The sequence below is a fragment of the Syngnathus typhle genome, linkage group LG9 (assembly GCF_033458585.1).
Source record: "Syngnathus typhle isolate RoL2023-S1 ecotype Sweden linkage group LG9, RoL_Styp_1.0, whole genome shotgun sequence".
Lineage (NCBI taxonomy): Eukaryota > Metazoa > Chordata > Actinopteri > Syngnathiformes > Syngnathidae > Syngnathus > Syngnathus typhle.
The window spans coordinates 7,081,858-7,108,658 of NC_083746.1; the positions used below are offsets into that span (position 1 = coordinate 7,081,858).

General features: G+C 42.9%; 1 protein-coding gene and 1 long non-coding RNA gene across 3 annotated transcripts in view; one reads left to right on the plus strand and one right to left on the minus strand.

The window, feature by feature from the left end:
- LOC133160202 (uncharacterized) overlaps positions 1–11,456 on the minus strand; it is a 28,601-nt gene extending 17,145 nt beyond the window's left edge. The window contains exons 1-2 of one of the 2 annotated variants that reach the window (XR_009715822.1): positions 11,329–11,456; positions 9,150–9,296 (exon numbers count right to left, since the gene is read on the minus strand). This is a non-coding gene — a long non-coding RNA (uncharacterized LOC133160202). Of the gene's footprint in view, positions 1–9,149; positions 9,297–11,304 lie in introns of both variants that reach the window. The other variant, XR_009715821.1, reaches the window with a different exon arrangement.
- Positions 11,457–11,480: 24 nt separating this feature from the next.
- On the plus strand, positions 11,481–26,466 carry LOC133160200 (protocadherin-17-like). The gene is made up of 4 exons (XM_061287847.1): positions 11,481–14,668; positions 17,022–17,080; positions 17,234–17,403; positions 24,323–26,466. The coding sequence occupies exons 1-4, from the start codon at positions 12,194–12,196 to the stop codon at positions 24,892–24,894; spliced, it is 3,276 nt and encodes a 1,091-aa protein (XP_061143831.1). The 5' UTR covers positions 11,481–12,193; the 3' UTR covers positions 24,895–26,466.
- The last annotated feature ends 335 nt before the right edge of the window (positions 26,467–26,801 follow it).

Consider the following 26,801-nt stretch of genomic DNA (forward strand, 5'->3'; position numbering starts at 1 on the left):
CGTCTAGACTGGCAGCTGATATCGGAGGATAAACTCCATTTTGACCTTGCGTCACAACAAAAACAGGGCGGGGGGGAAGAGCTTGAACAAAACAGAGGGTAAGAGAGGGGGGAAAAAATGCATTTCAAATATTATTGCTCCAGTCAGCTGATAACGCCTCACCGATAACTGCACTGCACTTCATTGAGTCTGGGGAATAATGGATGGCCCCGTCGTGATATGAGCACCGTTATTAAAAAACGGACTTAAAAATGTCGTCATTAACATTCAGAAAGTAACGTGCGCAAATGTGATTGATTCCCGGTTGTTTTGGTGGCTAGCGCAGGAGCATCAGACAACATGACCTCCATTATTTCCACCTTTGAAATTGCATTCACTTTGCTCTCCCCCGCCTGCATTCATTTCTCCTGGGAGGACCTTTTATTTTATTTTATGTTTTTTCCCCTTCCATCTCTTCACTATCAGTCGTGTGACTCTCCAACTCTATGTGGGACAAGAAAAGCACCCCTCCGTGGAACAAAATGGCACACGTGATATTTACATTATATATATTTATTTATTTTCCCGCCGATAAACTGTTTACATGAAAGGGTTTAAACGTTTATGTAGCTAGGTGGAGTTTTATGCTAAATTTATGCGCTTGCTATTGTTCCTACTTATTCAAGAAATTAGAGAATTGCCTTTTTTGTTTGGATATGGAAAACCATTAGCCGCCTACAACTCTAAGTACACCCACAGGATCTAATGAGAGCACAAGCAAAATAATTTGCCTTATCATAACACTGTTTTGATTGATATTGTCAGAGAGTTTGTTTTTTATAATAATACTAATGTTTATTATTGCCGTCCCTAATATTCCGCTTATTTAGCAAAAGATGTTGCTTTCAATGTGATGCAGAGTCAGTTTATAGTTAGCTTATTTTGTATCGGTGACCATTGTGAGTTTTCTGATGATATTATGTCAAACCAAATTATGATATAATGTCCTATAAATTTTATTAGTACACATGAATTATACTCACCGAATGACGCAATGTAGTTTGGCAGTTTGGAATTATATGAAAAGTTTAGAATGACCCCATGGTTCAAACCGCACCGCAGCAATTTTATATGAAAAAATCACTTCTATGCAAATGTGTAGCTCACCACCATTTACAATAAAAATCACACCCATTTCATCTTCAGTAAATCTGACATGCATGTTTTTAAAATGTGGTTGGATCCAGAAAAAACAAAATCATCTCGACTTTGAGGCGAACATGTTAACCACCAGTTCACTATGCTGCCCTATATCAAAGCTATTATAAAAACAGTTTCAGAGCAATTTTAGATTTGGGAACTAATTATACTGCTCCTTTTTGTATCAAATGCTCCAAAATCCTCTTGAGAGCAGACATAAGGCTGTCAAGATGTATTAAACGCCCACACAGGCACTAAAGCGTAGCATCAGCTTTTTCCTCGTATAGCCGGGAGAACTCATGGCTGTGAAACAATCTTACTTCCCCAATAGAAGTTCTCAGAGTGGGTCATCCTTATGAGATGGACGTCGTTGTGAAGCAGAAGAATGCAACTTTGTGTGCAGCTTGACTTTGTCCAAGGGAGCTGCTCACTAAATTGCACCCTTCACTTTTTTTTCCTTTTCTCCTCCAGCCGTTCACCGACTTCGGGTCAATGACTTTGACAACTTCCAAGTCGATGCCATGATTGCTTTTGTCTCCTGTTTTGTGTCCCTGCCATCTCATCAATGCAACCGACACACACATCCTCGCAGCTCCTCACACACGGCTGATGCACATGCCCACCTCTGAAAGTGACAAGCCTCGGTGGGAAACATGAATCAAAAGCTCGTCTGGATGAGATTGTCATTATTCATAAACATGTGTTGCAAAAAGTGGGAGTGAAATGTTAGCGACAGTCTGTTGGCCAAACTAGGTGACAGGCCGATGAGCACTAGAGTCTAACAGGCCGAGACATGAGGTCATTACCGAGATGAATAATCAATGAAACTCTCGGAGGGTGAGTCTTCCTTACGGCTGCAGAAACGCGGTGTTTCCAGCTCAGGCCAGTTACAATTATATGACTAATTTGCAATAGAGGCGCCAGCTTCTTTAATAAAACCCACTCTGTTGGTAAATAGTATGGATCTATAGCTGTGCGGGCCTGATTCCTCCGACAACAGCTCTCATTTGTAACTTCTCTGATAAGAAAAAAGCATCGATAGTTGAGTTGGTTTGCTTGTAATGTGTGTCAATCCGTCTCGTTTCTGTTAACAACCAAAGTGCATGAATGTGTTGAGGTCAGTATAAAGATTGCCCCTTTCATTTCATTAGACCAATCAAGCCCAAACAGAAATGTTTTGTCGTTTAGAGTGTAGCGACTCTATGACTGTATACGCAATAAGACTAGCGTGATTGAGAGTCTGGCTCGTTGGTAGGACGGCGTGTGTTGTCACCTCGGCTGTGTATGCAATCTGGCTAGGATGCAAAAGAAGCTTGGTCATGCTCGGTGTGCAGATCGTGGCTCAAATGCAGGTTGTGCGATGCCTTTCTCGGAATTTTTTGATCAATTAGCGGCAGGAATGGGATGGGGAGATTGCCATCTGGGGTGGGGTGATAGAAACCCGAGATGGGTGACGCACTATGATTGTCGGAATGGGGGACCTGTGTTGTCATTTTTTGTTAACCACCAGGCCACTGTCCGCATATTTCGATTTAACAGCACAAAAATGGGTTATATATATATGTGTGTATATATATATGTAAAAAAAAATAACCTAATTGACTTTTACCCAAGATATCTGCAGTTGCCCTTTTCAGTATCTATTAGCGCCAGTTTGACACTGACCTTATTCAAACCTTCAAACGTGTTCAAATCTGTGTTGTTGGAGTTAATTCTTGAAAATTGTATGACAAATTGCGTTAGAAGTGCGAGATTCAATTTTTCTCTCCCAAAATCACTTTGTCGTTTCTGTTAAAACTGCAAGTATGACCTAAGAGCGGTTTGGTGTGGTTGCTAAAAATAACAAAAATGCCCATCCTTCATCTGCCCTCAATTGAGCATATATATCTGATATCAATATTGAATCGGGACACCACTAATTGGGCATAAAACTTGGAAGCAGAGGCAGAGCTAAGGCAGATCAGATCAGGCAGTTGAGAAGATTCAGAAACAATGTAGGATTATCCAAATGTTTGACTGACAGGTATCACCTCTTCTAAATTTGAATAGCTGCATTGGGTCTGCATTCTCACATATGCCATCAGGAATGGCCATGTTTGATATTGAAGCTCATGCTAGTGAGGGGCGTGGCTTTGTCAGCGAGTCCCTGTTGGAGGGATTATAGTGAATTGAGGCTACATTCAAATCCAAGTATGTTTGATAAGATTGACCTTCAAAATTCTGTTAGGTGTCCCTTTTTAGGGATTGCTGTTCTCAACGGATCATAGCTCAGTATTAAAAAGAACAAGCCTTTTGATTTTGATTGGTATCAGACACAAGATGTCTGAAGTAGATGAGATTGAAAGTCAAGCCGGTTTTGGCGATGGGATTATCAACATAGATTCTCCTTAGAAAACTCATGGTTTAGTGCACCCTATTGGTTTTAAATGTCACATGACCACCCGTGTTCTCGTCAGTGCTCAACCACCCGCCACAATTTTCCGACCAATCTTCCTAAAACATTGTGGTATTATCATTTGATGGCAGGCCAAGAATCGCATTGCCTTTTTTTTTTTCTCTGTTTTCAAGTACGAAGCAATTTTCAGCATATTTTCCTCGGCGCCTTAACGACACACAATGCGGCACGATACTTTTGTTCCATTCTTCAGTTAAACATAGCAAATTCAAAAATGTCTTTTGCTAACCTTGAACATCAGATTGCATGCAACATTCCCAAGATTGCCTCTCACCAGCAGTGTTTGATGTGATGTGATGTGATGTGAATAGCATGTGAACAGTAGAGACGATGCAAGCAGACTGTTGAGCATGTACCTTGGTGTGAATTTGCATAACTCATTTATAGGGCAACTCCTTAACAGAGAGTGACACTAGTTATATACTCAAAAATGTAAATTAGGCAGATGCGCATTGTTCAATTTGACCCCAAAAAAACAACACTGAGATTCCTCTTAAAACAATCACACAGAGAAACCTCAAATCTCTTCCGCTTGTATTGTTGCGAGTGTGAAATTTGGACTTGGAATTGAAACGTTTGAAAAAATGGCGTTTTGACCCTTGAGGATTGGAATTTGCATGCAAATCCACAGCTGGTCGCTAACAAAAATAATTTATTCTACACGTCTCCTGATAACAAGGCTTATGAGATGCATGAGGCCTCTTTTGTTAGCTGCACCGTCGGGCCCGCAGCTCTGTCTGCGGATGTGCTCGAGCGACATGACAAGTGTTCACCTCCGAGAATGCACTGAGCAACGGCTGCTGGTGAAACGCCAAAATCTGGTCCGGAGGGTGTCACCAGAAATGTCAGGAGAAAGTACATCTTCGTCCAATATGCAATATCCTTCTTCCGACAAGCAGCGAAATATTTAAATAGACAAAAAAACAAAAAGACAATACGGCTCATTAGTCTTTAAAGTCTATGAATAGAATCCTCATAACGAAAAATTGGAGGCAGATGATTTCAAGGTTCTTCAAGGTTGCGGGTTATTCATTTTAAAATGCTCGGCTCTTATCGATCTATTCATTAAATAGTTTCCAGATGGGAAGTAAAACAAACAAAACTATAAGAAGCCAGCCGATCGCATGACAAAAACATATAATGATAATAAAAATAAATAAATCATATCAGATAATAAATCAATAATAAATGAATAATATAAATAAATAATATTCAAACTCACGTTCACTTTACAATTTAGAATCTTCGTGAATCTTTCCTGCGTGTTTATTTGAGAGTGGGGGGGAGCCCAAATTCACCCGCGACAGGCTCTAGCTCCTTGGCTACGCTAATGAGGACAAGCGCGATGGAAAATGGATGGATGGACGAGTGAAATTCTGTCAAAACTGCCGTGGTGGCAAACATCGTCCCGCGACGCTCTTTCGGGGGGGCTCCCGTTGTTTGCAAGCAATCAATTCTGCTTTTTGGGCCCGTTTCAAGCAGGCTTTCGATCACTTTAATCTCTTTAAAGAACTCTGACCGGTTGTGTACAGTTTGAAGTTGGCCAAGATGGATCTGCAAGATTACATAGCCTCTTTCTGCTCGACCCATCTGACCTCTCAAGGATAGATAGCTACAACTGGGCTTGGAGAGGGAGTACAATTGTTCACTTTCTCCTTTTGCCAGTCAAATTGCAACATTGAAACTCCTGCTCCGAATCTCAATGCATGCAATTGCCTCAGAGAGAGGAATGCTGTCACCCGAATGAGAAGGAGAAATGATTCGGGAACTATCTCATACATCATACCTTGCACATGTTTCTGCTGTTCAATGTGGTTCTGGCTGCAGGATGTGGACAAGACATGGAAATAGTGTGATGTTGCAGCAGCACTACGGAGTCCAAATCGCCAATGAATCAAACAGACAAGATAAATGCGACACTGTACAGTGATGTGGGCCGACATTTTCTATAGACAAAAAAAGGAAAGAGATCGAGGCTGTATTCAGCTGTTGTGTTTGCGAAGGCTTTTAGGTATTGTGTGAAGCACATTCAAGTTGCCTCGTCTCTGAAATGTGCTATATAAACACATTTGCCTTGCCTTGTTTTTAAATCTGTTTTGTCTTGCTTTGCGTACCATTAGGTTTAAATTTAGAAGAGTTTAAAAAAACGACTACTGGCGTAATACTTGACAGAAATCGGCCAGTCACCATGCAAAAATGCCCATGAGAGGCTGGGATAGAGCATCAGAGCAATTTCAGTGGACATTTTGTATACGCTTTCAGGCAACGCCATTGTGCTAGCAGAAAAAATTCCAATCTTCTAAAATTGTTTGATTTATCGTCGAGAGCTTGTGTTCAAACATCAGGCAAAGCTTTCCTGTGTGGCGTTTGCATGTTTCCCCCGTGCTTGAAGGGATTCTCTCTGGCTTCCTCTCACATTCCAAAAACATGCATGGTAGGTTGATTAAGGACTCTAAATGGTCAGGAGGAGTGAAGGTCGAGTGCGAATACGTGGCTCGCAATTGACTGGCCGCCAATTCAGAATGTACACCCCCCAACTCTCACCCAAAGTCATCTCCCTATAATGAGAACAAGCCGCAAAGTCCTCAGCCTCAGAAAACCTCACATTAAAATTTTTCACATTTCATCTCACTCACAATTACGTTGTTCTTGTAATCGTTCAGTTTTGTTTCTCTGACCTGATTGTGGTATTTGTCTTCTCTTCAATGTGGCGCTATATTGTCAACTGGAGCTAATCCTGCTTGCTCATTCTGGCAGTTGATCTCAATTTAACACGGAAAATCCCATTTGACATGATCAGAGCTTGACTGTATTGGTCTGAATGTTTTAATCCTGTTGGTAAGATCCAATAGTCTTTGACTGATGTCAAATGCCATGCATTATTATTATTGTTGTTGTTCTTATTGTTGTTGTTGTTCTTCTTCTTCTTATTATTATTATTATTATCACTATTATTATTATCATTATTATTATTATTATTATTATTATTATTAAATCTGTTGAGAACAACACTTGTTACTTGATACATCGGTTTACTGGGCTGCGTCGCTCCTCCTTCCTGTCGACAGCCATCAGTATTCCACTGTTGACTGCGCGACCAGTGGTGGGAGCAAAACCCGAATGACAAACAAGTTAATCTCACCTGCAATCAGGCCCCGGCCGAGCGCAAAGTGAATCAAGGGAAAGATGAGCCGAGATGTTAGTCAACTCCACTACGACGGAGTCCATTACAACAAGTATGACGTTACACACAGCGGGAATAATGTCTTTTTCTGCAAAATTCAATTTGTTGTGAAACAAGCAGAGCGTCCCAGTGTTTTACTGGCAACAGCCCGCAATTCATTCGAGGGCGGCGGCCTCATTACAGAGTTCGCTTTAAGACAAGCACAGCAGCCAAAGCTTGGCATTGAGACATGGGTTATTTATTATGAATATGAAGCTGAGTTTGTAGTTCAGAGCCTATTAAATAGTTAGCCTGTGTCAGAGCAGACACGGCTGTTGATAGCCGCCCTTTGCTGGGGTTTTAACATACACCCAATGATAATTAGCTTCTCTTTCTGCCCTTATCTCTTACCTGCAGAAATGGACATTTTATGCAGTCTGCAACCCAGCCAGGCAAAGTTGATGCTCCCAAGAGGAGTGCCGTAGCCATGTTGCAGACAATGGAAATGAACTCAGAGACAAAGCAGTGTGTTGATTTAGATGGCGGCCAACACAGAATTAAATGAAGATCCGGGCCAGACGGGGCTCGCTCTTTGGCCCCGCAGATGACGGACCGCGGGCTCGGCTCGCAATGATACTCGCGAGGAGCGCCTAGCGCCACATCCGATGAAGTGGTGGAAGGGAGGAGGATAAAAAAATAAAAGAATGCAAATGTCATATTGTTGAAACGCTGAGAGCTAAATGTCAGACCATCTTTTCAATGTTGGATGTGAGCTTGATATGTGCATGTGAGAGGGCGGGAGTATTGATGTTTGATAGAGGCAAAAGGCAGGTTATGCTAACATGTATGATATTTGAGCAGAGTATGAAGCATTTGGAAATGTCCTCCAGCTGAGAGCATCCTGCCTTGCAAACCTTTTACTGTCGCGTCTAAAAAGGACATGCGCATAATGAATACACTGTCTGGACACTCCATTAGGTACGCCTGAACGAGCAAATCAAATATAAAAGAAAGTCTTGTCTTTACAAAAAATGACGTAGTTTCATTTTTATACTACTAAAGTGTGGAAACAGAGTCAAGCACATTAGTTATTCTGCCACACTTTTTTTTTTTTCGTGAGCAAAGCAGCACTATCACTTGAGGATTGGGGGGGGGGAAAGTGTCTCAAATGCTCTATTGCGCTTTTCGCTGCTAACACTCGCAAAATATTGCAAAGATTTAAAGGTGACATCATGAGTGGAAAAACAGTAGTGTCATCAGTTTTACTAAAAGCAAAGGTCCCGACAGATTGTTCTGATGTCATCCATTTCTCATTTTGGGCAGTAACTCTAGCTGACGTGTGAATATTTGTTTTAGAGGGGCTTTTTTCAGTTCTTGAAAAAAGCCTTCATTTTTTTTTTAGAATGTGTTGCTGTCCACAGCCGTTGCGATTACTTTATTTTTCTGCACTTTCCTGTCACATTTTGTCCCTGCAAAGAATGTGTGGATAAGTATGGCCAACTGGCATTTAGTTTATTCTTTGAAAGCTTTCCGAGTGGCTTTATACTAACTAATTCCCGAGAGGAAATTGTAGAAGAACACTTCTAAAAATAACTTTTTAACAGCATTTGAAAAATTGCAACTCGATTATGGCATAACTGCAACTTCTTCCTTGATTTTCTGAATTCATTCTCAGTTTCTTTTACGTGGTAATATTTTGATTATTTTATTATCTCACAAAGTGAGTACATTTTCTTATAGGATTAGTTTAGTTGTTTAGTTATCATTATTATATTATTTATGATATTATTATTATTATATTATATCACTGTTTGGTTAGTTACCATGTTTGTTTTTAAATTTTTGCATATGACTTGTTTCTCATTAAAACCCATTTTTTACTCCATGTATTTTGATTTAAACTACTGACCTTTTTCATGCAATTACTAACTTTTTTACATGTACATTTTATTCTCATAATTATCTGACCAAACACTATTTGTCCTTTTTTATGTGGTCCAATACGCCCCCGTAACAGTATGTGTACACGTAAGGTCAACCAAGAGTCATCTGGCTGCGATCCAGGTTGCACATTCTGGCAGCGTCTTCAATATACCGCGGAAAATCCAATTTGACATGATCACAAGCTTTATGTGGATACGTCTGAATATTTTAAGCCTTGGTAGAGGCCTTTGAGTGTCAGTCATCTTTGATGCAGCGCTTATATTGGAACACATTGCACATGTGTATTTTTATTAAAAAGAAAATCTAGATTGTAGTTGTGTCTTAAGCAATTTAAACACAGTAACTGATGAGGTGAGGGGCAGAACATGTCCTAAAAGAAAAACAGAAGGCACAAGTGTGTGCACTTACCAGTCTTGCAGTGTGTGGTGTACTGGAGATGATCAAAACAGCAATGACGATCACAATGATCCGCTCAACCAATTGTGAGTTATCTCCTCAATTTTAGTTGTAGTACCAACACCAGCCTGTGAGAGGCAGCACAGGGCCAGAGGACATCTGGGGGAACGATCAAAGAAGAAATAATTACTTCAGACACATCATAAAAACATCTAACAAAGGTTTCTTCTCTATTTGTATCTGGAAACTGCAAATGTCAGGTTGTTTTCTAATTTCTCTTTTAAGTCGCCACACCATCATGGTTGATCACACCCACACCACATGATAATCATATCAACTTTTGCACCAGTCAACCAATGTGCATTGCCACATCAGGTGTGGCACAGAAAATTAAATCATTATAATTATGATTTATGGCAGATCGTTATTTATACAGTATCTATGCCGCCGAGACATATTGAGAGGCAGAATCATTGTTGTTATTTTATTAGATGGCAGAAGTAGTTACAATGAATCTGTGTATCCACCTGTTGCCATTCATGCAACACAATAATAGCTTTGTGTTCAATTATAGGTTTCCCACACAGAAGGTAAATCTGTGAGAAACTAGAGACAAGATCATCATGATTGGACTCTACTGTTTGTACTTTGTGACATCATTTTTGTTTGGTTGTGTGCCTTGAGATTGTCATGCAAATTGTGTCCTTGGGCTGGGAAATCATTTTATTTTGTTTGTTTTATCATCTGAAAAACTGGCCTTTGCTGAGTTTGCTCGCAAGTAGGAGAAAATTGTATTTTTCAGTATCCACGCATGATGACACAGTAAAAAAAAAAAGATGTAAATAGATAGAGGTGAGACTGTGTTTGATTGATTGAGAGCTTGGGGACTTAGGGGCAGCAGCGACATGTTAATGACCATGACGCATTGCAACACATTTGGAGGAGCAAGGTGTTCCCCATCCAGTGGCCTTATTTAAGAGAAGTGTTTGATGGAGTCAGCTATAAGAATGATTTGAGGCGGATGCGTAGTGTCTTGCATCAGCAACAGCCAGCTGCTGGCTTTCAGAAATTCTCCGTCTGAGAAATTATAGATGGTTTATTTTTCAGTTGTTTTATGTCGGTCAGTTCACAACATGGTTTGACAGATTCGACAGTCAAGTTCGAATTGCTAAGTGCTGCTCTTGTGTTTTTTAATGAACATACGACAAATAAACATCTGGATGTTTGATAGAAATAAATGGTAAAATAAGGTTAGTTTACTTTAGATTTTTTTTCTCTCTGGTGTATATTTCATTCATAAAGTCAGGAGAGATTCAAAATGAAAGGTGTGCAAAGATGTTCATCACCTGAGCTGGAGTAGAGGGGGTGATGCCTTGCTCAAGTGCACCTCAACATAGCCAATAAGCTAAGAGCCATCTCGCCAAAACCTAATTGCTATCATAAAACTATCGATCGGTCAAACTACTTTTACGAGGATGTTATTGAAATCCTACTTCAGGACCGGATGTGACTACTTTTATCACCCTTGGCCAGCATCAAGTCAATACCAACAGGTGAAACTCCATGTTCAGACGATTAGGTACACCTACTGATGACATATCAGAAATCCAGACCAAACTTATTCTCTGTCAATCAATCGACTTGTGGATTTAGTTGACTGCATTGCATCCTGTCATCCAGACATGTGCTTTGAAAAAGGGTGGGTGGATTTAACGTTATCCATTTTAATTTCACATCTTATCCTGGTCCTTCACTGGAGTGACCGCATGTAGCGTTCATTGATCCACTCTTAATCCTCCCCTAGTTCACATCTGTGTGTGTTTGGAGTAACATTCACTACCACGGGCACCCCCCCCCCCCTCTCTTTTTTTTTTTGGTATTCCATCCCCACCGATACTGCGCGCACATCAGTAAATGAATCACGTAGCACTAGTACAGCCTTTCTTCAAGCCATCCATGTGCTCCACCTTAGACGGCGAGATCTGTCACCGCTCACTCACCGGAGCTGCGAAGGGAGCACTAAAGTGCGCGCACGGAAGGCGCGTGAGTGTGCGGCAAAGAGGAGGGAGGCAGAAAGAAAGAAAAGACGCAAGAGGAGGAGGGGAGCATCTTTCAACAGTTGAGGAGGAGACGCGACTCATTCTGATTATCTTCAATCATATCGCACCTTATTCTCCTCTCTCTCGCTTACCGACTCGCTCTCGTCTTCCTCCGCCGTGCAACAGATAAGCGTGGCGGCTGATGGATGCAAACAGGAGCGCCTTCGAATCAGACTGGATTACGGGATTAGCGGACTGATTAGTGGACCCCAAAAAAAGGGAAAGGGGGGAAAGAAAAAGTGGCCGTTGTGAGTGTTCCTTGGCGAAAGGAGCACACAAAAGGTTGCGCCGGAGGAAGGGGAGGGCGAAGCGAGCGGCTGCAGCCCCGCTCTTTTGCTCCGTGCACTTTACTGGAGGAGGCACACACAGTCAGGCAGGCAGGCAGCCCCCCTATGCAACAGTGTGCCGCACCGGAGACTAAAGTCACAATGCAGCGGCGGTGGTAACGCGGAGCGATGGTGCATTTTGGAGCTTTGCAGAGAGCAGATGTCGCATGAGGGCAATGCGCCTTTTTGTCTTTTTTTCTTCTCCTCCTCCTTTTTTCTTCTTCCTACTGAAAGAGAAGCTCTAACCTTCACCATGCTTTAACCTTGGACGCAGAGGGGAATATTAATACTTTATTCTCATCGATTATTCATAGTGGGAGCCCCCGCTGAGAGGGGAAACAAAGCATTCCAATGTTGAATTTGATCTTTAATTCATGCACCGGGTGTCGTCGGGCGGTCATCTCTGTTTACAGAAAGAGTTCATCATCGCGGAGCGGCATGTGAGAGAGCTAATGCCCATTAAAAGGGGTTCACAAATCGATTTGATATCCAATTAGCCCGGCAGCAACATGCCAGCTTTGGATATAGTCCACTAAAGGTTTGGTGGAATAATCAACAGGTTGAAAGTCAAGGTTTTTTTTTTCTCTCTCTCTTCCTCCTGTGTGCCAGTACCGCATATCCAACAGAAGGGATGCGTCTCTCTGTTCCCATCTTCCTTCTGCTGTGGGTTAAAGCCCTGACATTGAAAAACCTTAGTTATTCCGTCCCAGAGGAGCAAGGACCCGGCACTGTCATAGGTAATATCGCAAAAGACGGCGGATATGGGACCCTGGAGAGAGGGAAAAAATCCAACTTCAGAGTGCTGGAGAATTCCGCACCACACCTGGTGGACGTCGACCCGGAGAGTGGACTTATTTTCACCAAACAAAGGATTGACAGGGAGACGTTATGCAGGCGGAACCCAAAGTGCCAGCTCTCCATGGAGGTGTTCGCCAATGATAAGGAAATATGCATGATCAAGATCGACATACAGGACATCAATGACAACTTGCCCAGTTTCCCCTCAGATCACATTAACATCGACATCTCGGAGAATGCAGCGGCGGGAACACGCTTCCCTCTGACTATTGCACATGACTTGGATACCGGGGAGAACGGGATCAAGACTTATCAGGTCACCAGAGATGATTACAATACATTCTCGCTGGATTTAAAAGTAAGAGGGGACGGGACTATTTATCCAGAGCTGGTGGTTCAGCGACCTCTGGATCGGGAAGACCAGAGCCATCACACCCTCCTCCTCACCGCCATCGATGGGGGGGAGTATCCGAGATCAGGCTCCATGCAAATCAATGTCAGGGTGACTGATTCGAATGACAACAGCCCCATTTTCGAGAAATCCTCCTATGTGCTGGAACTGCCGGAGAATTCCTCGCCTGGAAAAGTACTTATAGATTTGAACGCCACCGACCATGATGAGGGAAGCAACGGACAGGTGGTTTACTCTTTCACAGGATATGCATCTGAGCGAATACAAGATTTGTTCTCGATAGATCCCAATAGCGGAGTCATAAAAGTCCAGGGGGAAATTGATTTTGAGGAGAATCCCATCATAGAATTTGATGTGCAAGCCAAGGATCTCGGGCCGAACCCCATACCGGGCCATGCGAAAATTACCGTCAAAGTGCTTGACAAAAATGACAACTCACCAATAATCAGTTTTGTTTCTGTGAGGCAGGGTGCCATCAGTGAGGCGGCACCCTCTGAATCTGTCATCGCGCTCGTCAGAGTGACGGATAAAGATTCCGGACGAAATGGTCAGCTCCAGTGCCGCGTGCTAGGGAACGTTCCTTTCCGACTACAGGAGAACAATGACAATTTTTACACGCTGCTCACCGACAGACCTTTGGACCGGGAGACCAAGGACGAATATAACGTCACGATCATGGCCAGAGACAACGGAATCCCCTCTTTGAACTACACCAAGTCATTCACTGTGAAGATCTTGGACGAGAACGACAATGCGCCTCGCTTCACAAAAGTCGTTTATGTGCTACAGGTGCCCGAGAACAACATTCCGGGCGAGTATCTGGGCTCCGTGCTGGCCCATGACCCGGACGTAGGCCGCAACGGAACTGTAACCTACTCCATCATGCCCTCGCATATCGGCGAGGTGTCCGTTTATACGTACGTTTCCGTTAACCCCACAAATGGAGCCATATACGCGTCACGCTCTTTTAACTATGAGCAAACAAAATCATTTGAGTTCAAAGTTCAGGCTAAAGACGGAGGCTCCCCTCACATGGAGAGCACCGCCACCGTCAGGGTCAACATCCTTGACGTCAACGACAATCTCCCAGTGATCATTTTACCGCTCCTTCAAAATGACACGGCGGAAATCCCAGTGCCTCGGAACGTGGGTATCGGCTACCTCGTGGCTACGGTGAAAGCGGTGGACCACGATCACGGAGACAGTGGACATTTGACGTATGAGATCACAGAGGGGAACGATGACCACCTGTTTGACATGGATCCTATGAGAGGCGAAGTTAGGACAACCCATGCCCTGTGGGAAGAAGTCTCTCCCACGGTTGAGCTGGTGGTTAAGGTAACCGACCACGGCAAGCCGCCCTTATCCGCTGTGGCTAAGCTGGTCATCAAGGCCAATACGGAAGCGGCATCAGGTGGCGGCGGTGGCTCTGGAGTGAGCGGCGAGCAGCAGCACTGGGATGTATCCCTGCCTCTCATCGTCACCCTCTGCATTATCTCTGTCATGCTCTTAGCCGTCATGACGGCCATCGCCGTCAAGTCCAAGCATCAAGATAAAGAGAGCGGGAATTATAACTGCCACATGCCCGAGTACTCCAATCCTCCGGTGGGGAAGGGCAAGAAGAAGCGGATCAACAAGAGTGACATCATGCTGGTGCAAAGCGAGATGGAGGAGAGAGATTCGGCAAGCCGCATGAATGTGGTGAGCAGCCCCTCGCTCATAACTTCGCCTATATGCTTCGACTACCAGAGCCCCCTGCCGCTCACGCTGCCCAGATCTGAGGTCATGTATCTGAAGACAACACCGAACAGCCTGACAGTACCGAGGGCGGGTTGCCACTCCAGCTTTGCCGGGCTAAGCACAGACGCGCCGGCAAACAGGATGTCAGTGATACAGGTAAGACGCTGATGATCTGTGCTCTCTGCTTAGCTGCAAAACCATTATCACTTTAGCTTGCTCGCTTAAGGCAAACACTTTGCAAATGAAGCATGATATGACAACTTTGTTTTAGTTGGCATTTTACTAATAAAGTTAATGTTTTATCCACATTTGCTCTCTTGCAAAGTGCTCGCCTGCAGGCCACATAATGAGGAAATGCTCTCTCGCGCACGCGCTCATTCCGTGCGGGAATAGGCAAACAGTGGGAGTCTTGAACAAGGCCATTGTGACCCCCAGCAGATCCAGGGCTGTGGAGAGAAAACAAAACCCAGCCTGAGATGCTGGAGCAGACAGGTGTTTGAGCAGCTTGTCCGATCGCATTACCCAACCGGTGTGCGCCAGACAGTGAGATGCACACGGCGTCACCCCAACAATCGCATTTTTCCATCCCAAATATGGGTCAGATCCGCCAAGCCTCATCCGGAGTTGGCACAAAGCGGCCCTATATGACAGGCTTTTTCGAGCCTCGCCAGCTAACATGCTAATTGGCCAGCACGGTCTTGTTGAATTGTGTGCCCGTACACGATGTAAATATCTGGGTCAGTCTCACATTTGGAGACGGTAGCACAGATGACAAGGCCTGGCGCTGTCACCAGTCGCTGTGCTACGTGGGTGTGATCAACACAAACACATTATTCTCAAGATGATGGGAAAAGGGCACTAATGAAAGCACTTGCGCTTTCCTTTCTATGTCTTGCCAAAGACGCACATATGGTCACAATGGCGTCCCGTTCTAATCGTGTCCTCGTCACTGCCAGGTGATGCAATAAAAAGGAGAATCCATTTGATAACAACATCATGCAAAATAACCAAATCCTGCTAGCATCCAGTACCCAACCCATACCAGAGGCAACAGGACAGGGGCTGTAAAGTTTGACAGCTGACACTCACGCTTCCCGTCGTGTTGTTTTGAAAACAATGTGTATGTCCAACAAGTGTTCTCGCAGAAGAAGCCGGGGCTGACTTCAGTCATTGAACCGTTTGATGGCAGGATGCCGTATCGGTGTGTGAAAGTGCTGTAATATCCCGCTTCACTGGGTTCTGTGTAAAAAGCAAAAGCAGCTTAATGTCAAATTTTCTCTTATGGCTCTGGTTGTAGGCTTTCATATAACTGGCTTATAACTGATATCACCTAGTGTCACTAGAGATGTCTTTACCACAACATAGAGTTTGCAGAGTAGAAACGGCATCTGTAAAGCTGAAGGTTACAGTGATCTATATAGAATAATGCTGCTGGAGAAAAAAAAAAATGGGAATAAAACTAACTTTCACTGAGTAAGTCATGACACAGCATTTTTTCCAATCATTCGTATCTTGGAAGAAAACCATGTCCAATGTGTTACGATTTATCAGTCATTGACAAAGGCGTTACCTAGCGAAAGGAATGAAAGAAATGAAATAATTGAGTTGCTCAGAACTGAAGCTTATAAATATCAGTAGTAGTTGACGTAGGCAAAACTTACAAAAATGAAAGAAATTAATTACTTGAGTCACTCATATAAATGTCAGATGAAAGCCCGTTTCAGGCGGGCATCAGTTTATTACTGTCGCGACATAGAAAGTTTCAAGGTGACAGCGCAAGATACGCTCAGTTACTGCCTTACGTGCTGATTTTATTTGATTGTTTTATATTCAAAGCCTAGCTGAAGAAGTGTCTTTTGTGCACTCTAAGCATGATTTTACTATTGCGTAGATTACATAGAATAGATTACAAGTCGACTACGGTAAATTACGATTTATACACGGATTTGTCAAAGCCGAAACATATTCATGAACCAAGGACCACCTAAGATGGTTACAAGATTAAAAGAAACTCAAAAATCAATATTGAATTCCGTTACACAATACAAGTGTTACGATGTCCGTATTTCCTCCCCACCACGAACAATGCTGCTGAATAAGAAACAAGGTTAGCACCAGAGAGTCTGGTGTGGCGTTTATGGGCAAGTTTACACAATAAATTTATACTGCAAAAAAAAAAAAAAGATGTCCGTGAGGTTTTAAAAGGATGTTTGAGAAAACAACCCCAAACTTGTGCATGTGTATTTTGAATGTACAAACACACCAGACAGGGAGGCAAAAGTGAGCGCCAGTACCGAAACTACCTCAAAAGCCATTTAGTGGCGTTTTCACAGAACGGCGACCCGCAAAAAAGGCAGCTTAATCGCAGTTTGAACAGGCTGTGTCAAAGAGGCTCCACAGATCATTTCAATCCACGCCTGTGTCTAATGTCATCAGTGAACAGTGTGAAGCTCTTTTATTATTTTTTTGGGGGAAGGAATAAAAACACAATTTTCATTGTCATTTCCAGACAGAAAACTTCCCCTCCGAGCCCAATTATGCTGGCAGCAGGCAGCCGTTTGTTCAAAGGTAAGAGCTCACATGCAGACACTTCCTGACCGCGTCTTTTGCGCTCCTTCATCCCTGTATCAAGCTCGCCTGGCAATCAAACAGCAGTCCTCACACAGTAAGAATGGAAAGTTATATGTCCCCCCCCCCCCCTCTGTCCTTTTCCTGCCGCAGTTCTACATTTAAGGATGCAGAACGAGCAAGCCTCCGAGACAGTGGCCATGGTGATAGTGACCAGGCTGATAGTGACCAGGATACTAATCGAGGCTCCCAGTGTGACACGTCTGGCAGGGAGGCCCTCAAGATGAAAGCCACATCAGTTAATGGGCAGCCTTTCGAGCAGGGTGAGTGGACTCGACGTCGTCAAGATGCCTGGGCGCTCTCCTGCGGCGTACCGTTGTTTATATTTTATGCGCGGAGTCTCGTTTAAGCGCCGCTCCGCCTTCCGTTGGGCACCACCGAGGTAGACAAACGTTTAACATGCAGGTGGTAAATCTACAATGTTTTTTGGAGGGGGGGGGGGGGGGGGGAGATTGCGGCTGCTGCTGGGTTTACATGGCAGGCGCCTTGAGCTGGTGTCGCAGAGTGCTAGGTAAAAGCGAGCTTTAAAGGGGATACTTTGAAGGATAAAAGGGTCCAATGTGTGAAGGTGGAATGTTCGAACATCCCGCGTCTGATTTTGGCATCAAACAAACTCATATGCATGGCAAAGTGTTTGTCTGCCTGCGTCTCTTTTGATCAGGCCTCCATTTGAACACGCTTCTCGCGTGCCTTGACTTAACATGACAGCGTGACAGACGCTCAGAGGTATTTGTGGCAGCTGTGCTTCCACCTTTCGCCCCTCAAAAGTGCTTCTAAGTTATTATTGGTGGGCTTTACGACTAAAAATAGGAATATTAAAGTTTAATTATGACTGAAATGACTGCCAAGAGTGCAATCGCAGATGATTGCCAAGCTGCTGCGACCCACCCGACCTGCTCGGGATTGATATATTTAGCCGGAGTGAAGAGAAACAGCAAATATGAGAACCAGCCTCGCAGGTGAGATAAAGGCTAACGGCGGGCTGGAGCGAGGAGGCGATGGCTTTCATTTGCTGCTATGAGCCTTGGAGGAGAACGGCTTTGGTCATCTGCTCCCTATGCGCTACTTTCCACACCATTTACATTGCTATGAACCGCCTGTACGCGGGCAGGCTCGGGAGGGCACGGACAGAAACACTCTGGCGGTTGCCAGAGGGAGAGAAAAGAGAGCCAGCGAGATTGTGAAACCCCCCACCGTCCCCCTCCCTCCCTTGTGCGAGCACTGTGGGGAATTATGGCAGACCACACTTGTCTCCGTAGGAGGTGTAAATTCAATCACAATTTTTGCAGCACATTTCTTAAACGCGATTCAGTGCTGAGTTCTAAGGCCAATCACACACAGAGATATTGAAAGAGATGTCTCGCACGTTGGCGCCGACGGAATATTTACATGCACTACGGCACCGCCCGAGGAATTTCATATATACGGCTGTATATGAAAGATAAGGGCAACGCAAAGAGGTGGGTGCATCGTGTTGCGTTTATTAATGGAGGGCCTTGATCCCGCTTTTCCTTTTTGCAGGTTCAAAAGGTAAACATTGATCAGATTATAGATGCCAAGTGTAAGAATTTACCGTAGTTTTCAGGCCAAACTTCAGTCAAACAAAATCTGATTAGTCTGAGTTTTGAATTCCTGTAAATAAAACGCTTCCTTAGGTCAAACTGCATCCATCCAAAATTCAAACTTTGGCTGACACAACTGTTAGGCTAAGGTGCTAAAAAGTATTTTGCAAATAGATGGCATCGGGTGAAATTGATTAGCAATCGTATCGATATGTAATACAGATAACGGAATCGAAACCCCTAAATGCGTCATTGTATCGTGCGTGCTGTCATATATTATTTTAAATGAATAGGTTACCAAAACAAAAACCTTCATTATAACTGTCATATGCAGTTTCCTGCTAAATTGTAATGTGTTGATTGGTTGACACCTGATGATGTCATTCACCCCCATTTACCGTTATATATTTTATGTCAAAGATGCATATTAACTGGGATGGCTAGCAGTGAATGAAATTCATAAAGTGTGTCATTTCTTTTTTTTTTTTGCACTGGGATTGACTTGGAAAATGTTCTCCCCAAAAAACAGAGACAAGATTTTTTTTTTGGCTCGGGCACAAAAAGCTTGCGGTGTTAAGTAGTATTGCTTTTATATCTTTACCTTTGCCATCCCTCCAGTCTCTTGGCTGCTTTGATACAGGTAATATATGCACCTGTGAAGCTCCTGCTATCATGCACCCAGAATATTTATTACTTCTCGCAGATGCCAGATGCAGTGTGGGTGTTGCTAGGCGTTTTCTCAGTCTCTTTCCAATGGGCGTCCACGTTGGTTGTTTGTCCGCTATTAGCCAATCAGATCTAAAAGATTGAAATGCTTACTTCATGTGAGCATGAAAGTGAATGTACAATTTTGCCACTCGATGTTCACATTTTTTCGTATTTTATTCAGTGACGAATTAAAGAATGAGTAAAGAAGCTAATAGCAGAAACGATAGATGAAAGCGTCCTGGCTTCATCGTGACCTTCCTACTTTTAATCAAAGGCGTTATAAATCTGAGCTGTGATGTACGTGCCAAAATGCAGTTGATTATTTATTAATGTACTGCGTGCCCATAAAAAATAAAAAATAAAATAACATGATTAATTTAGGAGGGATAAAAAAATAAACATGTCCCCGCTTTTGTTGTTCCCCCAAAAAAAAAAAAAAAGTGACACAATGAGTTACACGAGTCCAAGTCAAAGAGAACAATGGCAATACCTCCGCGTGATTTCCTGGAGCTTCCAAAACAGGCACATCTCTTCATCAGTATAATCTGCAAGCTTCTTTTCAGTGCTGATGGCTGCTATGGAAATAAGCACGGAATCTTCCTGTCTCGCTTATCATTCTGCCCTCATGTATCTACAGAAAAAAAGAAATAAGATAATCATTCCATCTCTGTGGAAGACAAATGGAGAAACAAATAGCACAGAAGCATAATCAGACAGTGTGGATGCTTCAAAGCCGAGCACTCAAAATATCTACAAGTATGGCTTTGCCAAATCAAAGCAATGGTTTAGTCTGTCCTTTTGATGTAAAATGCATTTTGAACTCACATGAATTTTCTCTTGATCTCAGTCACATAATATGTAATGTGGCAGGTAGCGGGAATCAAAGACTGGTCATTTTAGTGTCGATGGAGCTGCGGGTTAGTTTTGTAACAGAACATGGGTAGAGTGTCTCTTACAAATTGGGTGTCTTACAATTTGTAGGAGTTGCTCAAAACTGAGATTAGTAACCAAAGAGTTTAAATTACACTTGAACACAATGTGGGCTGGGAAGCAAAGTTAACTGTGGTAAAAAAAAGTTATCAGGTTTCAGTGTACAGCTAATTCCCAAATTTAAGTATTTATGGCAGTCTGGCAAAAAAAAAAAAAAAAAAAAAGAATTGGGTGATGCCATGCATCCAATGATCCAGCGTTTATTTCTGTTTGTGGTGAAGAAAAAGTTCCAAATGAACACTTACAAGTGTTACGACTAAATTGAAAGAAAACATATATTTCACGAAGGGACAAATATTGGGCTTGTCGATAATACTTTGTTTATTCATGTCAGCTTTTGATGTGAGTTCAGGCCGGGAGTAACAACTTTGTTGTGCAGGGCAATAATTACTGACCTACATATGCACTTTGTGGCTTAAAATTTCCAATAGAAGACACAAATAACAGAGGGGATAATTATAGCAATTGTTCGCGCCATCAGTTAGTCATTGCGAGCTCGAGGCTGATGTTTTTTGATTACCGCATTTAAATCAAAGTGATGTAGGACTCAACATTCACACGGACAATTTTGGCTCATTTTGACAAAAAACTGAAGTGGACTATAAAGGTCATAAATGCGCAATACTTAGAGAGTGAGTCAAGCTTTTACTTCCCAACACACAAATGCATTAGGAACATTCCACATTCTCCACTACATAAAAACATCAAGTTAAAATGATCAATTGTGTTATTTTTATTTTTATTTTACAAAAAAGGAAGAGATGAGGCTATCGAGCTGTTCCAAAGTTCCAGAATAATACTAGTGTTATTCTTTACAAACTCAAATCTTTGCTGGGTAAACAAAACAATGCTTGAATATTTTGCACCGAATTAAAAACTGAAAATTATCATTCGTTAAATTCGGAAGTTTCTAAGTAGACGATACAAAACATCATTTGTATGATAACTTGGAACACGGTGTGCACACTGCGATTTGAAATTTAAAAAAATTGTCAAAACCAATTAGGAACCTAAAGTGATGCCAAAAATAACACGAACAAACAAAGCTGGGCTTCCGAAATTCTGAAAATGGGCCAACATAATTCCGAGTATCGCTCCGTACACTGCGCATCCAATCAGATTTGAAATCAGCCCTCAATTAAGAAAAGAGATTTAAAACAATTCAGACAGACAATTAAAACAGGAAGAGGATAGCTGCTCCTTTTTTTTTAACACTTTGAAACCTCATTTCAAAGGTTTGCAACACTTGTTGCAACCTCGAAGTGCACTTTTTAGTCAAGACGCTGTCTTGTAAGCAGCCCCTGAGGCTTGAGAATTTCGCGTATTTCGCTGTCCCTGGACCGACAACTGCTTGCATTCCTGAGATTGAGCTCGCCACTTGAAGCTTCACATCTTGCTGTCAGGCGTGTGGATTCTTTTTGTTTGTGGGCGCTTCCCATCCCGGCAAACTGGAGGTTGGAAGTTTCCTTTTGATAAGAAAAACTCATGAGGAGGCTTCCACATCAGGGTCTCGGTTTCATTCATTATACTTCAAGTGTCTCCATTCATAGTTGGAGGAGAGCCTTTGTGAGTAAACGACATAATTTCCAGCAATTAATTGATCATTACGGCCATATTAAAGCAGGCAGGCGAGCAGCAGGAAGAATAACTTAGTGCTTTCTAGTCGGAATGAGTCGCTTCATTTTTACGTTATGGACCCCAAACAAACACAACTGTTATGGAATGCTTGTTTTGGCAAGACATTTGTGCAAACATTTGTAACACGTTGCCTCAAACCACTAATACTTATTGCAGCGGCGTCAAATAAATGTTGATTGCGACGTAATTGCTGCAATAACAAGTGGCTCATTCCCGGGCGCTTAGTTGGTTCGCCATCCCGCACTAGCAGTCACGTGTGAGGAATACGAACGAAGAACAACATCAATTTTCAACGTTAGATTAGATCAGAGGGCTTTTTGCTTGCAGACGCATAAGCATTCATTCATTATTCATTCATTATCTATAGCTTGGCGCTGCTACTTTTCAACCGGAATCTTTGCGGGAGTCTTCGGTCAATCGCAAGGCTGACATATCGGGACAGACAACGGGTCACACTTCAGCCTGCAGGTAAACTGCAATCGGCAATTAACCTGACATGGTTTTTTTTTTCGGGCCATAGAAAAGAGATACACGCAAACACTCAAAGGCTGCTGGAGGCAACACGTGAGGGGGGGGGGGGGGGGGCAATATCCACTATTAAATATGAAATTCATGCCGCAAGTTGATATGTTTTGAAGGTAATTGTTTTTCACTTAGTGCTAATTTCCACCAGTAACTATTCGGCTACTGAATTAAATAATTGTTTTTTTTTTCCCAGCATTTCATGTTTTCCATGCATGCAAATGAGGTCATTTAGTGGCAAGGACGGGTCATTATCTACGACACGTCTAATAAGGAGTGAAATGAAAAATGGCCAGGAAATGCAAATAAGGAGCTGATTATGATGCAATAAACTCTTAAGGGGAAAAAAGGTTATGCTAATGGTTGTGCCACAATCGGTAATGCCAAACTCCAATTTGTCCTTGACTCTCATTTTGAAGGAATTTCAAATGACTTGACACAAATTTCTTTAATGCGCTTCATGAGAATGGCATGATAAATCTATCCATCCATTCATCCGTCATCATCCATCCATCATCCATCTGTGATCCATCCATCCACCCGTCATCCACCCGTCATCCACCCGTCATCCACCCGTCATCCACCCGTCATCCACCCGTCATCCACCCGTCATCCACCCGTCATCCACCCGTCATCCACCCGTCATTCACCCGTCATTCACCCGTCATCCACCCGTCATCCACCCGTCATCCACCCGTCATCCATCCATCCATCCATCCATAAATTAGATGGATGGAACCTCTTTTTACACTTTGTCAAAATGAGACATGTCAGCCACGTCTTTGACGTGACTTGCATTTCTCTCCTCAATATTTTATTCCTTTTCCATCTACATATTAACGGTGGTTCAATCAATAGGCACACATTACTTATTCTCTGCTTGATTAAGAGGGTTGAGATGAAAAATGATGCAATAACCTCTAAGGTTAGGTTAACGATTGTACCACAAATGGTAATTCCAAGCTGTCCTTGAATCTGTTTTAATGAATTAACTGAAATTGATGTTGACACATTTTTGAGAGGAGGTTATGCGTGCGAGTCTTTGCTGATGCAACTCACCCAGTTACCGTACTTGTTTTTTGCTGCTTCTGCATCAGAAAAAAAATGTTTCCCCTGCACCACAAGCACATTTTCCAGGAAACACCTACGCAGGTTGTGATGGGGAGGGGGAAAAAAGACCTTCATGAATTCCAAGAATCACTCTTAACTGTTGCATTGACCCGCAGTGGGAAGAAAAAATAAATAATAAATACGATGCTCATGTGTTTTATTGCATATCATCATTTTGATGTGGTATCACGCGGGAGACAGTGAAATGCAAAATTTCCAAGCTCCAATTCTGTAGCTGTACCATAAAAAGCAATTTCATTTTGAACATTTCCAGTAATGTGCCGTATACATTTGCATGTTGTATTTTGAATCAGTGAAACTAAAAGAAACTAAAATTTACATTTTGTCCCCTTTTGTTTCAATGTGGCATTATGAAAGGGTGAGGGGGTGGAGGGTGGGGGTCATTGACCCGCAAGGAGAAAAATATAAAGGTCTTAAGTAGCTTAATAAGGAAATATTTCACCAAGATTCATAATTTATTCACACATTTTATTTAGCTCATTTTGAGTAACGTATACTACTGTATACTTTGTTATGTCCTGATTGTTTCCCCCTGAATGCTTTTAGTATTGATAGTCATCCCTCGCCAAGTGCTGGTAGTCTCGATGGAACCCGGCGGGACCAAGTAACAAATGTTAAACTGTTTTTGCAGAACAAGACAAATCAGTCCACTGCACCGATGAGTGTCGTGCACTGGGACACTCTGACAGATGCTGGATGCCAAAGTTACGGATCGGAAGCCAAGCAGACAGCGGCGATAATCGCACCAACCTTTTCATCCCCGTGGGGATGGACGCCATGGTAGAGACAGAGATTTATGGCACCATCAGCCGCGGCAGTCGCAAAACCCTCAGTACCTTTGGGAAGGAGCAGCGGGACGGCACCGTCCTCGTGGCCAACGTCAAGCCCTACTTAAAGTCGCAGCGCGCGCCTTGCCTGCCCCTGCAGGAGAGTCCGCCGGCGCCCGGAAGCCCCACCAAGAGCGGGCCGGCCCTGGACTCGGCCGAGCGAGAGGTGAAGGAGGAGCGGGAGGGGGGCTCAGACAGCAGTGCTTACGGCCCGCCGGACGGCCAGTGCTCCCCGCTGCACACCGCGCTGGAGGAGCCCTCCTACCTGACCCGCGAGCTCCGCCCCAAGGCGCTGTCCAGCAGCCTCATTCACAGCGCCGTCATCAGCCAGGAGTGCGGCGTGTCCGAGTACGAGCAGCGGGACTCGGGGAACTAACGCCCCCGGCCAATGCCCGCAAGTGTGTGATTGGGGCCCATTTGGGGTTTTTTCTTGTTTGTTTCTTTGGGGTCCAAACATTGTATAACCAAAAATCATCTGCTTTGTGTCTTTCTTTGTTTGTTTTTTTTACTCGATGACTTGTAGGGATGGGCAACTGAGTGCTTTTCCTTGATTGATGATGGAGAAAAATAATGATCAATTAATCGATTAATTGTTTTTGTTTTTTTAATCGAATCTCTTTCTGAATGTTCTGGACTACTGTTGCCATGCCAGTGTTCTAGGGGAGAATTTGGGCCATGCAAGGACGTAGCCAACGTCATATGGTACTTCTTGAGGCATTTAATGGGTGCAGCTGAAGGAATCAGAATATTGTTGAAAAGTTCTTTATTGTAGTTCGTAAAGTTACAGGATGACAATAGCAGAAAGCTAAAGTAAATCCAAAACTCAACATCTCAAGAAATTAAAATACAGTATTATTGCGGGAGATCTGCTGAAAATAAATATAATTTACGGGTCCTGATCATGAATACCCAAAAGGTAGACCTGTTTCGACACAAAATTGGGTGGATATATCTCACAACAGGACGCTCTCAAGAACTCGTGCACAAAATTGAACAGGAAGTGACTAACTTTGGTTCGACCGAGCAATTTTGGTCAACTTCCAGGACCCCCGTTACGGGATCTGCCCAAATGAGCTCCAGTCTGAAGCAGGTCACGTTTTGTGTGAGGCCCCGTTCGTTGCTGATTATTCTTTATGAAAATTTCTTGATTTGCTGAATGTAGCATTTTCTTTATCTCTGAGCTATAATCCTCCAAATTCTAATTAAACTATTATGAAAAATAATATCTCAACCTGTGTGTAGTGATACACATCTATACATCACATGATTGGCACATTTTGAATGAACCTACTCAAATACTTTCCCACAATATTCCAATTGGTTGAGATGCACCTGAAATCAAGCCAGAGTCAACAGCTTCTTGCAGAAGTTTACGCCAAGCAGTTTTGCCGCAACCGCTTCAATCGATCGATTGCACTCAATAGACCGCGACGATTAATTAATCGATGAATTGATTACCGGCCCATCCCAAGTGACTCGTTGTGTTTCGGTGAAAATCGTGTCCTTGACTCTTTGCTGTGAAGGTTTGCGGGCCAATCAGTGCTCACCTGACTTCAAGTGTTTCCATGGTGTACTGTACTTGTCAATTAGATGTCTGTATTTTACACATTTCAAGCGCCAATTTTGTGTGGCTGTTGGAACAAACTTGCTACTGTTAAGCTATTGAGTCCTGTCTGCTTTTGTACGGTGAAGCTCTCTGTCTCCATTAAGTGTTTGAAGGAACGTCACTTTGAAAACTTAAAGGTCGACCGCATACATATCAGTGGCGTTACAAAAGTGAAGTGTCTTATGAACTGTGACGGTGGTGCAACAGGGGACGCCCCTTTTCATGAAACCATTCGGAGATTCCGATGAAACAATTTTTTAAGAATGTATTTGTAATTTGATCGTCGTCCTCTCTGCTGTTTGTGTGAAAATAAACTGGGCTTACACGTGAATGTGGGCTACTGTACTGTACTTGTGTATTTTATTAAATTTGTATACACTGTGTGCATGGAAGGACGTTGTTTTTCCCAACCAATGATGACTCCCGAAGCTGTCGTGTTCATATACGAGAGATGTTAAAGCAACAGTATGACTTTTTTTGTTTATTTGTGTAATGGTAAAACATCTGCTCTTGGGCTTCCCCTTCAGGTGCAGAATGTAATTTTGCTTTGACTGTTAAGAATACAAATCAACAGTAAAAATGGTTGATTTTCTGATTTAAAAAAAGTGATCAAAAACGTACAATACAAAATACATTTAAAATGTAATCTTTTGAAAAATGATGGAAAAGTCTACAGT

Coding starts and splice junctions, on each gene's coding strand:
- LOC133160200 (XM_061287847.1), top strand. CDS start 12,194: ATGCGTCTCTCTGTTCCCATCTTCCTTCTGCTGTGGGTTAAAGCCCTG. Junction 17,081..17,233: donor AGGCAGCCGTTTGTTCAAAG/GTAAGAGCTCAC, acceptor TTCCTGCCGCAG/TTCTACATTTAAGGATGCAG. Junction 17,404..24,322: donor TGGGCAGCCTTTCGAGCAGG/GTGAGTGGACTC, acceptor CTGTTTTTGCAG/AACAAGACAAATCAGTCCAC.